Below are 13,511 nucleotides of genomic sequence, written 5' to 3' on the forward strand. Positions count from 1 at the left end.
TTGAATACGTTCCAGTGTTCGAAGACAGATGTGGAACGCATGTTTCAGATCTATGGACGGTTGGCGGGTAAGTGAAAGCGTGGACTATATTCTGAACCTGCTTAGTTGAAGTAAAAATAATGAAATTTTTGTTGTTGTTTTCTCTTTCTCGTTACTTGCAGGCATATCAATGCATAAGGGCTATGCATTTGTACAGTTCACAAATCCGTTTGATGCACGCAACGCTTGCCATGGCGAGGATGGGCGCACGGTGCTGAGCCAAACGTTGGGTGAGTAGAGAGGAATGTGTATTTGTGTATATATAGATGAGAGAAGTGGGTTTGTCTAAGGTCTGTTAAGCGTATGCGAAACTAAAATTGCTAAGCCCCTCCTTAATAATGTCAATACTCAAAATAACTATGAAGCAGGCTCCGTATTTGCAGTGCCAATACGAAGTAGTCTTTAGGGTTATAGCAATTCTTCATAGGCATTCCAATTTCTCACTCAATGTTATAGAACAATGAGAATGCTTAGCATTTGTTCATAACAACTTTTCCAGGTATCAAGAAAACCCTGAAGAAATATTTTCTATTACAATGTTGGGGTTCTAAAATGACACAAAAAACGCCGAGCAACGTTAACCCAATTTTAGGTACTTTTTCCAAAATATTTTCGTTTTAAGTTTGCATTGCGAATGAATAACAATTGAAACTTAAGCATGGAAAATGTTACTCATAAGCCATGTACGAGTACGGCCATATGAACAAATCCTAGCGTTGCGGACACACCTTTCTGGCTTAAATTACAAAGATCTTAAATATTTGAGAACTTAAAATATTTTTTACCATTATTATGTTAAACAAAATGATGGAAAATTTGTATGCATATTTCGCTTCACAGGGGGTTTGAACCCCAATATCGCTAGCTTAATGCTTTTAGAAACTATGCATTTTCAATGTCAATTGCTTCCTGTATCAAAATATGAGTTTTCATAAAAAGTGGACTTAGCAAAATTTGGCTCTCTATCGCTAGCTATATCTTGAATGTTATATTATATGAATTTTTCATTTTTCTTGAGAGCTGTTTACTAAGTTTAAACCGTAAATGAAATATTTCTCCTCCTGCAACTTTCGGAGATTTGCGTGCTTGGGGCCTGTATCTCTAAACTGTGGACGACCGAGCGGGTGACATTTATTTTTTTTATCCGAAGGCACTTTCGCAATGAGACTCTGTAACGTTCCCCTCTCAGCACACCCACTCTAAGGGCAGTGGAATATGTTTTGCATATCGATACCGAGAAGGCGTTTAGTAAAATTCCTGGATTCCCTGGATACGAAATTTATAGTTCCAAAATGCCACTGAACTTCTACTTGGACGTAGAGTTTTTCGCCGCCTTACTAAGATAGCTTAAAGTAGTTGTAATGAAAGTGCCAACTGACTTAAGTTTTCTAACGATATTCTGAAGGTACTGGCAAAGAGAGGATATCCTGCCTTCGAGCTTCTAGGCAATCCGTATAAACTCATGCCGGGTTACCTAAACTTAGTTTAAAAATAATTTGCTGAATCCCGTCGTTCCACCAGTCTGTCTAAGACCGAGCTCGTCCTATTCACCAGGATATAGTATGCATAGTTATAGTATTATAATCAACTTCCCTCGCAGTGTTCCGCGTGTGCTTTCTCAAAACTCAAATATAAAAGCGTTATTGGGGATAGAAAACTCTCCTGAAGGCTTTTTTTCGGAAATCGTAAATGCAGTATTTGATACACACATACATATGTGGCCTTATTTTACAGTTTAGACAGACAGTATTTAAAAATTCATCTAACTATGTATACTTTCCTCATGAAGCTCGCTCAATTTAATTTACGATTCTACTGAAGTAGTTAGCCGCGAAATGCGAAAAAGTCCCAACTACCTAACCTACTTAGCTCCGCAAATAGACGACCAATTGGCCGTCTAAAACTTTTACTGCTTAATCTGTTACTTGTAACTGCCACTTTTAATGGCTTCACTGACTGGCATTAACATCGGCGGCAAATGCGGCGTTTCGCAACTTTGCAACCAACCACCACCAACCAGCGCCACCACTGCCTGCCTGCAATTTTCCTTTTACTCAGCCTTGCAAATTTTCTTAACCTTAAGATTTGTCGACAGCGCGCGTCTGCGGTCGTCTTTCTGCATTCTACATTCGCTGCTGGAAATTTCTTTCAACACTTGCACCTACGCAACGCCACTCTACTTTGCTTCTCGTAGCGTTCTTTGACTTCTTGACAATCCTTTAGTATAGATTTTTATTTTTATTTTTATTTTATTTTTTAAAGTAAGTATTTCTTGTTCGTGCTCCCATTCAATCCTTTCAAGTCGCTGTTAAAACAGCGATAATTTTTTCTTTCATTTCCGGGGTATTGGCCGCAAAGCGGATGCATAAAAATTTCTTAACAACTACGCGAATTTTCTTTTCCGACTCACTCAAGCAAGCAAGTTGTCTGCTGTTAAATTTTCGTGAAATGGCATTGTAATACAAAAACAAAAAAGCATTGGATGGTACTCTATGAGTAGGGATGTGTGTGTACAAGCTTAGCATATTTAAAGGCAGCTTGTCGTCTCTCCACCTGTCTTACCAAGCTTCGATTGCAATCTCATTGAAAGCGAAAAACGTTTTAGGTCGCTGCTTTTGGCATTTCTTTAATCTGTTTCTTGATGACACGGAAGTTAATGTTTTTCTGGTGGTAAATATCAGGAAGACTTGATTTTAGAAATTTATATTATAATACCGTGCGACAGTAAATTTTACACACAAAAGAATCAATAAAAGCTGCATTTGCAGTTTTTATCTCTGGCGTCAGGATTTTGTTTAAACGGACTTTGATTTTGGAAAAATATGATTAATTCAAAAAATTATTTAAAAAATTTAGTGCAATGTAAAAAACATTATGGGTATCAAATTAAGGAAAAAATTCTGTAGAAATAAATCCGATTAAAATTTTAGGTGCATATGGTCTATGAGGTATTGAAAAGTCCTTTTAAAATTGTATCCTGGAATATCCTTGAAATTGTGCATAAATTATTTTTGAAAAAATATATGCTAAGGTCTAATATAATATAAACCGCAATATTAGAAGATAAATGCGTCACTGAAAATCATGAACGTGTACTGTTGGTGAAAATGTTAGACCAAAATGTTTCAATAAAAATAATCTATTTTGGGAGGGACGAAGTTCGCCAGGTCTGCTAGTTTTGTATAAAATAGGAGCAGGAAAAAATGTTACTCATACCCCATCTCGTACATAAGCATGCTTGTACGTACTGCATTTTTTTCATTCGCAAAGCAAACTTAAAATTTAGTGGTAATGTATTTCAAATTTCACTACCACTACACGAATCGTGGTAATGAAATGATCAGTGCATTAAATATTTAGTGCAGCGTACCCAACCCTGCTCAATAGATGCCCATGTAAAACTCTGAGAAAGGAGGGACCTACAATTTGACGCCATCTCTGAATGGCAAATGGTTTTATTGAGAAGCTTTTTCAAGGCAGAATTACACTTGGAGGAGTGGCGGCCGATGAGCGAACAATGTTTGACTTTTTTATGTTGCTTGGAACAAGGATCGAAAAAGGTGGTTATGGCCGAGGTAAAATATAATAAAGGCGGAAGATCTTCTGGAATTCAACAGATCTGCAGTACTTACTGACGTCATCACAGAGTCATTCCACCGAAACTCCAACGAGGGCGAATATCAACGAGCAAACCCTGCAGTAGTTGACGCGATGAGAATAAAAGAACTCAACTGAAAATTTTTTGCGGTTAGGGGAAGCAGGGGAAGCGACTTAAATAAATACATACCTTTTTTCCTAAGTCTGGCAGAGAATTCGGAGGTCGAACTCCTGGGCCTTCTCAATTTCATTTTGGATATGTAGCGGTTCAGCGGACCAACATGTCCCGAGTATGAAACTTTCTACACAAGAATTCCCCATCGTCCTCTGACCTAATGTCAAGTTAAGTAAAATAAAATTTTGCTTTGCCAATTATGCCCAGGTTTAAGGAGTTATGACTATCTAAGTTATTATACTCGTAAAGCGTACAAAATTAGCATTGCCGGTAAAATACAAATTTTAATAACCCTGCGGAGATGATGGCTCCAATCAAGCTATGCCCAAACGTAAACATCTATATGTAGTAGTCAAATTACAATAGGATTATGCTCCACAACATACATTTTTTTCGGGTGGCTAAAGCGTACATATTTTGGTAAAAAATCGAATTCGAACTTTTTCATTACCATAAATCTTCATGTTCAGAAGCTTGTTTTATGTATTTTATTTGAAATGCCGTATAAATGTATATGCAGATTTATGAAGACACTTACGTCGCTCTTTTTAAGTTCAAGGTAAATCGATTGCTCTTGACACGACTGGTCTTAAGATTTAATTCACGCACCTTTCTTGCATCGCAAAAAATATTACTGGTTGCAGTCTGCCCTTTTCGCAGCCTACGCGAGTATTTTGCAGCTCTGCATCACTTGGGTGAAGCAATAATGTGCACTTAATGAAATTTCACTACATGCAAGTTGTTGTTGTAGTTGTTGTATGATGATGGAACAGGTAGAAAGTAATTCATATCTGAGCACACAACGATTTCATTAACGTTTAAAAACGTTATTTCACTTTACTGTACATATTCGTGTACATATATGCATATATTCTACAGGATATACATATGTACATTAGAGCGTACCAGCAAAAAAATTTCTTCGCACGTCTTCGAATCTAAAGTACTTTTGCAATTCATTTTCGTTTTTTTTTTGCCGAACGTAGGGGTCGTCTTTTTACATTTTTCATCATATCTTCTGCATTTACAGTCGGATCTTAAAGTGCGATATATCGTAGGTTTTGTATCGAGGAGGCAAGTCTTTCTGTTTGAAAGTTCATATGTCAGTAAATTGAAGCTTGCCAAAAATTATTAAACTTTTGCCTAGGAAGTATTTCGTTCATTCCAGTAAAATTACTACAAAAAAAAATAAAAAAAAAAATAAAAAAACTTTATAGGCGAATGTAAATATGACCGAAAAAAGGCGACCCTTACGTCAGAAAAAAATAAAAATAATGTCGGAATTGTCTTGCAAAAATACTTTAGACTGGAAGGTGTAAGTCGAATTTTTTGTTTGCTTGTAAGATGGTGCGGTCTAATATACATATGTACATACATACGTTGATATGTAAGTTATAAAAATGGCAAGGTAAGGATGTGGAAAAATCACAGAGTTGCATATGAGTTTTTTACTCCTCAATGCATGTGTAGTTACAACTATATATGTACATTAGCGTGGTCCAAAACAAAGTAAAGTCGGAATTTTAATGCTCCCAACCCCTAGGATTGTCTTATACCGAATTTTTTTTATTTATTTTGAAATCAAAAAATATTTAGAGGTCGCTCACAGCGCTCATAGTTTGCTATGCATTTTATGTGGGGGAAAAACAACTTTTGGTAGAAATGGAAAGAATTCTTTAAAATCCATATTTTTCGATTGGTTCTGGTTCTCTTCAGGAGACCAATAATAAAACACAGTTGTTTTATTGTTTTAAACTTAAGGGTTTTTATTGAACCCCTTATTGCATTTTCTGAGGTTTTTGCTGGACCTATAAAATATAGTTACTATGAAAAAATGGCTAAATAAACAATTGGGTATTATTATTGGGGATCTCCTGACGAGCAACAGAGTTTTTCGTATGAAAAGTATACATTTTCAAGAATTCTATACTAGTATTTCTAAGAAAAATTGTTTTTAGTCCCATATAAAAAAATAGAAAACTTTGAGCCTTCTAAATAATTTTTGATCAAAAAAAATTGAGGTATATTTATTTTCGGTATACAACAATCCTAGATAGCATACAAAATCCGACTTTACTTTTTTTACATTAATTTTTGGACCACCCTAATATGCATACTTATGTACAAAGGTTTGCACGTTCCTGTGCATGTAAGTGTTAAAATGAATGGGAATGAAGTCGGCTGACTTGCCTGCTAAGTGCGTTACTTCCTGTTAGTGCGCGCTGGCGGTACTCGTGGCACAGCAATTGCACCTGTCCATATGCCCATGTGGTTGTACGTATACTTATTCACACACGTGTACATACATATGTATGCTGGCCTGTATGTGAGGTGCAAATTTATTTTCAACAATGCAGAAAATATGCGATTTCAGTGAGAACATCTTAATGCACTTAACAGTGGCATATCTACAAACAAATATTTTCACACAAATGTCCTATGGATATTCATACATACACACATACATATATAGCAAGCATGACACAAGTATGTACATATGCATGTGTTTACTTTTGCTCTATGAGGAAGTACATATATTTTATGCAGTCAGCAGCCACCTGTAGAAAATGAAAATTGGCACTGGCACTGGCAGTGGAACTGGCGCTCTTAACTGCGCAAAGTGATGGCATGTTGGTCGTTGGGTTGAGCGCTTTATGGAATTCAATTAGTTGTGCGATGCTTTTAAAGCGAAAAAAATGCATAACACTCTTATGTACATATGTAAAAAAATGAGCTGCTGAAAATATTAAGCAAAAATTTCACACTTCATTTTCAAAAAAAAAAAAAAAGGAAGCTCTCCACCTAGCTGCCAACTGTTGCACTGCGAAGTGCCGAACTCCTTTTTAAGCCCTCTTTAGTCTTTAATTTACTCACTCAGCAGCGAAATACTTTAAACGACTTTAGTTGATACGCTCCATTTACGCGCTAACTCAACTGATAAAGACAATGAACTTAAGATGGGGTGCAAGTGGTTGAGTAGCATTGCTGAAGAGCTTCACTCTGCTGCCACCAACAGCATCCACACCCAAGCGTGGTACAGCAATCAAACGAGCGCCAACAACAATAGCGAAACGGCTGAAATCATAACGCCAACCACCCATCATCCGACGCACTTAAACCGCTTTGCCGCTTAGCTTTTAAAGTCGTACGGAAATCCTTCTTATTTCTTATCCTTAATCTTAATTATAGCGAGCAGACAGGCCAGGCGAGGTTTTGATTGTGTGGGTGGGTGGATGGAAAGGTGGAGATTCGGGTTTAGCAACAGACTGCCTCTAACAGTCATACCGGTAATTTGTAGTTGTTGTCAGCAGGAGGAGTAGAAGCAACAGGCACACGGATGGGTGGCATGGCTGTGTGAGCTTGGTGTGTGCTATGGATTTTAGCTAGTGTCTAGAAGACGACCACACAAAAAAAAAAAAACGAAGTAAAAATTTCAAAATTTACGCCCTTTACTATGTAAGCTTTGTCGTCGCCTCATTTCCACGAGTGGTCGCAGCTCTGCATACAATCCTAAAAAATGTTTTTCGTGGCGTGATGGCAACGGTCTGCAGACTCTATGAATTATGATGAGTGGCATGTCGTGGCATGGCGTAACTTTGCGCGCAAATGCTGTTTTTTTTTTGTTTTTTGGTTTCTTAGCTTCTGCGGTTGTCACACCCTTTTCACTGGTTATGGATTGCTGTAAATATGTTTTTGAATATTTTTGACAATCCAACTCTGTGTCTAATGTACAGTACGCGTGGCGAATGGTGCATGGTTTGAAAAATCTGCTACGACTTTTATTAAGACAAATGACTGTGTTTTGCATGGCGGAAGTTGTTCTGCTATTTTTTGCTGTTATTTCTTGAGCTTGATTAAAGAATTATTTTCCGTGAATAATTACTTTTTCCGTTCATTATGCCAACTTTAAGAATTATATGATTAAAAATATTTTCAGTTATTTTTTTAGTATTGTAACTATAAACCCTACCAAGGATATTTTTACATATCTTCAATCAGGGATAAGCATTTTTTGGATTTGAAGAAATATTGTGAACCTGGCTAGTACTTAGAGGAATTAGTAGAATGGTGCTGAATTTCATTTCCTCTATATTGCCGAGGTCCGATTCTAGAAAGACGCATATGTACCAACGTGTTGATCTCGGAGGGGAGAAAATTAATCGCTAGGTTTGAAGAGAGTTGCCGCCTGTTAAAATTAAAATTAAATCCAATTAATAGGACTGATTAAATATCGCAATACGGATATTAAATGTCAAATGATTTAAGAAAGCTCACTTAAAAAATCGTTTTGTTGCCACTTGTTTAAATAATTAAATTCCATTAGCTTGATTAGATAAAAGGAATGTTATACTATAGCTGTCAAACGAACGAAATTTAAGAATGTTCACCTTCGAAAATATCCTAAAGAAAGGTGCCATCTTTCGTATGGGCCAGGGGAAGGATCATCAAGAACAAGAAAAAAGTTGCCACCGGTTAAAAAATTCAATTCAACTAAGTTAAATGAATTACTAAAATCTGGATATCAACCGTAATAGTTTTGAAAAAGCTTCCACTCTAAACCGCATGTAGGAGGGTTGCCACCTTTGTAAAAATTTAAATACAACTCAAATTAAGTTAATTGGCGACTGAAATATGTATCACAACATCAGTATCAGATGAAAAAGGTTAACAAGGTTGCATTTTTAAAACATTTTGAAGAGGGTTGCCACCTTTTTAAAAACTTAGATTCAAATAATTTATTAAGTTAGATTAATTAATATTTTTGGGCTTTCAGTAGAAGAGTTTGAAAAGGCGTAATTTCTAAAATACCCCTAAAAGAGTTGCCACCTGTTTGCAAAGTTCAAATTAAAGTTGGTCAAGGGGATTTAGGTAATTGAAATGTTTACCAAAATAAAGGTGTTAGGCGAAATAAAGTTTAGGAAGGTTGTAGTTTGAAAATATGTTGAACAGGATTGCCACCTGTTTGAAAAGTCGAATTTAATTTAATCATACCCAAGTTAAATGAAATACAAACATATGTATGTATATATCACAATATGGGAGGCAGAAAAAAAGCAATTTTTGTATTTGAGTGAATGAATATAAATAAAATTAAATCATTTGTAAAAAGGAAATACGTACATCAATCTGTATTGTAAACTTTAAACTTAAAATATTAACAAATTGTAAAAAGTGTTTATACAAATAGGTGGATTCGCATTTAATCACTAATCATAATCATAGGCATTTTGTATTCAAAAGTTGCAACAAAATATTAAAGCATTGCAAAAATAGCATAGAACGAAAAATATGAAATTTTGTGAAAAGGTAAAGTTTTCTTCTAAAAATGCTGAGGCTAGAAATTCATTTCCGTGTGGTTTCTTCTACGCTTTCTCTTATAATTATCTATGGAAACCGGAAATACAATACACTTTGTCGACAAAATTTCATCCGAACAACTGGCACCACTTTAATATGAGGCCAAGATCAGCCTATCTACAGAAAACATTTTTTTAGTAATATGAGAAAGAAGGCTGTATAAAAAAATATACGCGGTCTTTTACTAAAAATTTCATTGCACCTGCATGATGCTGCATATTTTTTATAGTAAAAGAAAATTAAAAGCGTGCTCTTGCTATTACAGTTTCGATTCTAGTAATGCATTATAAGGTGCACCTCATCTTCTTTTTAAATGACAGTATATATATGTACATAAATACTTAAAAAAATAGAACACTATAAGTTTAAAATTTTTATTACAGATGTCAATATGGTTGCTGAGCCCAAGCCACATCAGATCGGTAGAAAGCGACAGAATGTGTCCAAAACTGGAAATGATTGGTAAGCAAAGAAAACAGTCGACATCGATTCGATTTTATAATTTGTTTTTGTAATTTTCAATAGTTTTTTTTTGATATCCGTATTAAAGTAATATTCCATAACGACTCCACAAACCGGCGCACAGTGGTCTGAGAGTAGCGGAAAGTCCAATTTTAGAAATGTGCAACTAAGTCAACTAAGGGGCTTGCTCGACTCTATACATGCCTATTAACATACACATGACTGATGTTCGTATCAGTGGGCCGATTTTGGCCATCTTTCAAACTTAAGTTTTTGTGGTTAAAACTAAGCTACACATCGAGTCTCATTAAAATACGGTAACAACTACAATTTCCGTCCCCAGCTTGACAGTTTCCCAATCGCTGCGCTTTTTCACATTTCTTCATTCCTGAGCAATTATTAATTTTTGCCATATTTTTTATGGGACTATTCCACGGTGTGCTTTTCTAATACTCTATGCGAATTAATCGTGGCGCTCTAAATAAATTCAACATTTTGATATCAAACAAAATGGGTGCGAAAGCTAAAGTGATTCAATTACATGGAAAGATATTGCCATTGAGCCATAATTACTCCTTGGCATTAAAAAAATTTGTAAAAAATAGTGTTCTTCGAAAAAACATGCCAAAACCACCGGATTTCTTTCAAACAAATTTTTGTGTGTGGTTTATTACATTGTGCGAAAATAAACTTTACACACAAAAAAAAAAATCAATATATTCGCGGAACTATGGGTAAATTATAGTAAAACTCCGTACTCAGTTTTTCTCTCTGACGTTAGGAAAAAAGATTATTTCAAAAAATTATTTCAGAAATTCAGTGTAATGTAGGATAACAATAAGGATATCATATAAAAGAAAAAAATCTGTAGAATTATAAAACAATACATTTTTGGACATAAAAAATGTTCTTTACAAATTTTGTCCTTAAATATCCTTGAAAATGTGCAATTTTTTTTTTTGAAAAAAAAAATGTTGCCTTGAGCTCTAATATACGAACGACCTCAACATCGACCTTCGTCCTGCAAACTTTATTAACTTAAAAAGATCAAATTTATTAAAAGCGCATTCCAATACATATTCGTCCTTGCAAACCAAAAAACTTTATTGTTTTTAAATCCTACAGAATTTTCTCTCATTTGATGACCATACTGTTATTGCACTGATTTTTTTAAATAATTTTTTGAATTAACCACATCTTTAAAATTTCAAAGTCCTTTGGAAAAAAATTCTGATGTCAGAGTGAAAAACTAAAAACGCAGTTTTACTATATTTAAGCCCTCAATTTAAGAAGTACATTATTTATTGCATTTTTTATAATTTCCATGCAGCTGTACATCCTTCTCACTACTGTTAACGGCCTCATGTCTGTTATTCTTGTCTAAAGCAGAGAACCATCGATATACATATACTTATCAAAATCTATTCTCCTTATCCCTTTTCACCTCAGCTACGGAGCTTATCGCTATTTATATATTTTAATTTTTTGACCAAATGCAATGTACATAAACCCGTCTGTACTTGTCATATTTAACATTCAATCGAATGAGTTATAACTACTAACTACAACACAGCAATAAGTTGAAAAAGGTGTGTGCACCTTCTGCCAATTTAATAGCTTTTCTTGAGAAATGATTGATTACGGTGCTCAAGTATTGGCAGCAAAATTTATTAATGACGTACGAATTGTAAACATGTGTCCTTTTTCACCCTGGCAACACTAGTTAAATTGAAAGCATTTGTGCGTATGTGTGTAGGTGATTTAATTTACTATAAATAAACAGTATAAGAAATTGCATACGTGAATATGTATATTGGGGTGGTAAGAAAAAAATAAATAAAGTCGGAATTTTAAGGTGCTTGCCACCTAGGACTGTTCTATACCGAAAAAACACACCTCTGTTTTTTTTTTTTGACATCAAGTTCGCACACACCGTCAAAGTTTTCCATGTATTTTATATGAGAAATAAAAAACAAATTTCAAAAAAATTATAAAGAATCCTTGAAAACCAATATTTTCGATCAGAAAATTTTGTTTCTTTTCAGCAGACTTCCGGTCTTTTTTTTTACTAACGGTTTTTAAATAGTCCCCTCCCCCCATTGAATTATTTGGGGTTTTGGGGGACCTATGCAAAATAGTTACTATAATAAAATGGTAAATAAGCATAAACTGGTAATGAACAAACCGTTAAAATACCGGCTTCTATTTTTTGGACCACCTTAGTGTACATATAAAAATACTTCATGTAAAAATGGGAAAAATTAAATTGTGTTGCTATGTAGACTTTTTGGGCAACGTTTAATGCTCAAATTCATGCTTCAATATGCATTTTAATTAAATTTTCTATATCGTATCTATTATTAGTCAGATGCTTGTATATCCCAAATTTTCTCTTTTTTACTGAAATTGACAAATTACCTCGCTGTTCAAGTGATTTAACAATTTGCCACGTCCACTTTTGTGTGCTTGGATTATATCATTAAGTCCTAAGTGGGAAACACGTTGTTTTTTTTTTTTGTTGATCCACTACTGCGTTCAGCAACTTTCTTACTACTGAAAATATTTACATATCATTAAACCGTTTACATTACCCAGGCACACTTTTATTTGTTCGTTTATGCAAAATTTACTACAAAAATTAAATTCCAGCCAGAGAGTACAGAAAAACGAAAAGGCATTCCACAATTTATTGTATTTATTCAGCTTCGTGCATTTGGGGTTTTTGTATACTTTCTCCTCCTCGTCACTTGGCTGGATGCGGTTACTTTCTGTAAATAACAACAAACAATTCATCACTTGAATGTCCTTTTCGTTTGCCGGAGCGGAGCGCACGTCGTCGGCGGGTGATTCTTTGTTTTAATGCAGCTTGTGGGCGCTTGGCACTGTGGCAGGCAGTTGGCGGCTGGTGCTGTGAGTGTTCGAAATTTGTCGCGGTTTGTTGGCAGACTTTTTTTTTCGTTGCGAACAGTACGAGGGGTCAGCGTATATATATACATGTAAGTGTATGCAAGTTCATACAGGATTTTCACCAACCAGTCTACCGGCGTTAAAGCAGCGCACCGTTGTTGTTGTTTGGCTTTTGCCGCTACGCTTTGATATGTCTGCTGAAGTGTTCCGTCAACACTGGAAACACGTCACTCCCATGCATGGGTTGGTATCAGGGTTACCACTGACGAAAAAAAAATATTTACCATCCACTTGAAAAAAATCTACTAAATCTGGGAAATGTCTACCAATAACTTTTTTATAACTATTTTAATAAAAACTATAGTTTTGTTATTTTTTTATTTATTTGAATTAAAACTCTAGTTTTTTTATTTTTTTTTTAGCTATTTCAATAAAAATTAAAATTGTTTTTAAGAACTTTTTATTTAACTACCACACCAAAAACGGAAGTGATGAAACTAAAGGCGACAATGAAACTTCATTATTTGAAAAACTTCAACTCGAGTTATTATAGACAAATACAGTGACTCAAAAAAGTAATTTTTTTTTTAATATTCGCAATATTTTTCGAGTAAAAATTTGTTATTGCTTTAACTTAATCCATAAAAATCGAGGATTCAAACTATATACAGCATATAGAAAAATTCCAAAAATTTTCGTCTAAATTTCGATTTTTTTACTCTGAATTTTTAGGACAATTTAAAGTATGGAGTTTTAAAGCAAATGCTTTTTTTTCATTGATAAAATATGGCGTTGATTTAATTTATTTGCGAACAATCATAGTGCGTAATTACATACCCGTAAATTTTTTCTCTATATTTAAATAATCATTTAAAATATTTAGGCAATCAAAAGCTCCTCGGGATTCCAGTAAAATTAGTTTTGAATGGAGCGCGATATGTTCGCCTTATATCGATATACATTTATACGTATG

General features: G+C 34.7%; 1 protein-coding gene across 1 annotated transcript; it reads left to right on the plus strand.

Moving 5' to 3' along the window:
• Positions 1 to 6: 6 nt before the first annotated feature.
• On the plus strand, positions 7 to 9,631 carry LOC118754963 (RNA-binding protein Raly-like; the record flags this gene model as incomplete). Its single annotated transcript, XM_036489826.1, has 3 exons — positions 7 to 67; positions 162 to 269; positions 9,553 to 9,631. Coding segments are annotated over exons 1-3 (215 nt in total), but the record flags the coding sequence as incomplete, so codon positions are not given.
• Positions 9,632 to 13,511: the final 3,880 nt, after the last annotated feature.

The sequence above is a fragment of the Rhagoletis pomonella genome, unplaced genomic scaffold (genome assembly GCF_013731165.1).
Source record: "Rhagoletis pomonella isolate Grant_MI unplaced genomic scaffold, Rhpom_1.0 Rhpom_scaffold_04999, whole genome shotgun sequence".
NCBI classification, from domain to species: domain Eukaryota; kingdom Metazoa; phylum Arthropoda; class Insecta; order Diptera; family Tephritidae; genus Rhagoletis; species Rhagoletis pomonella.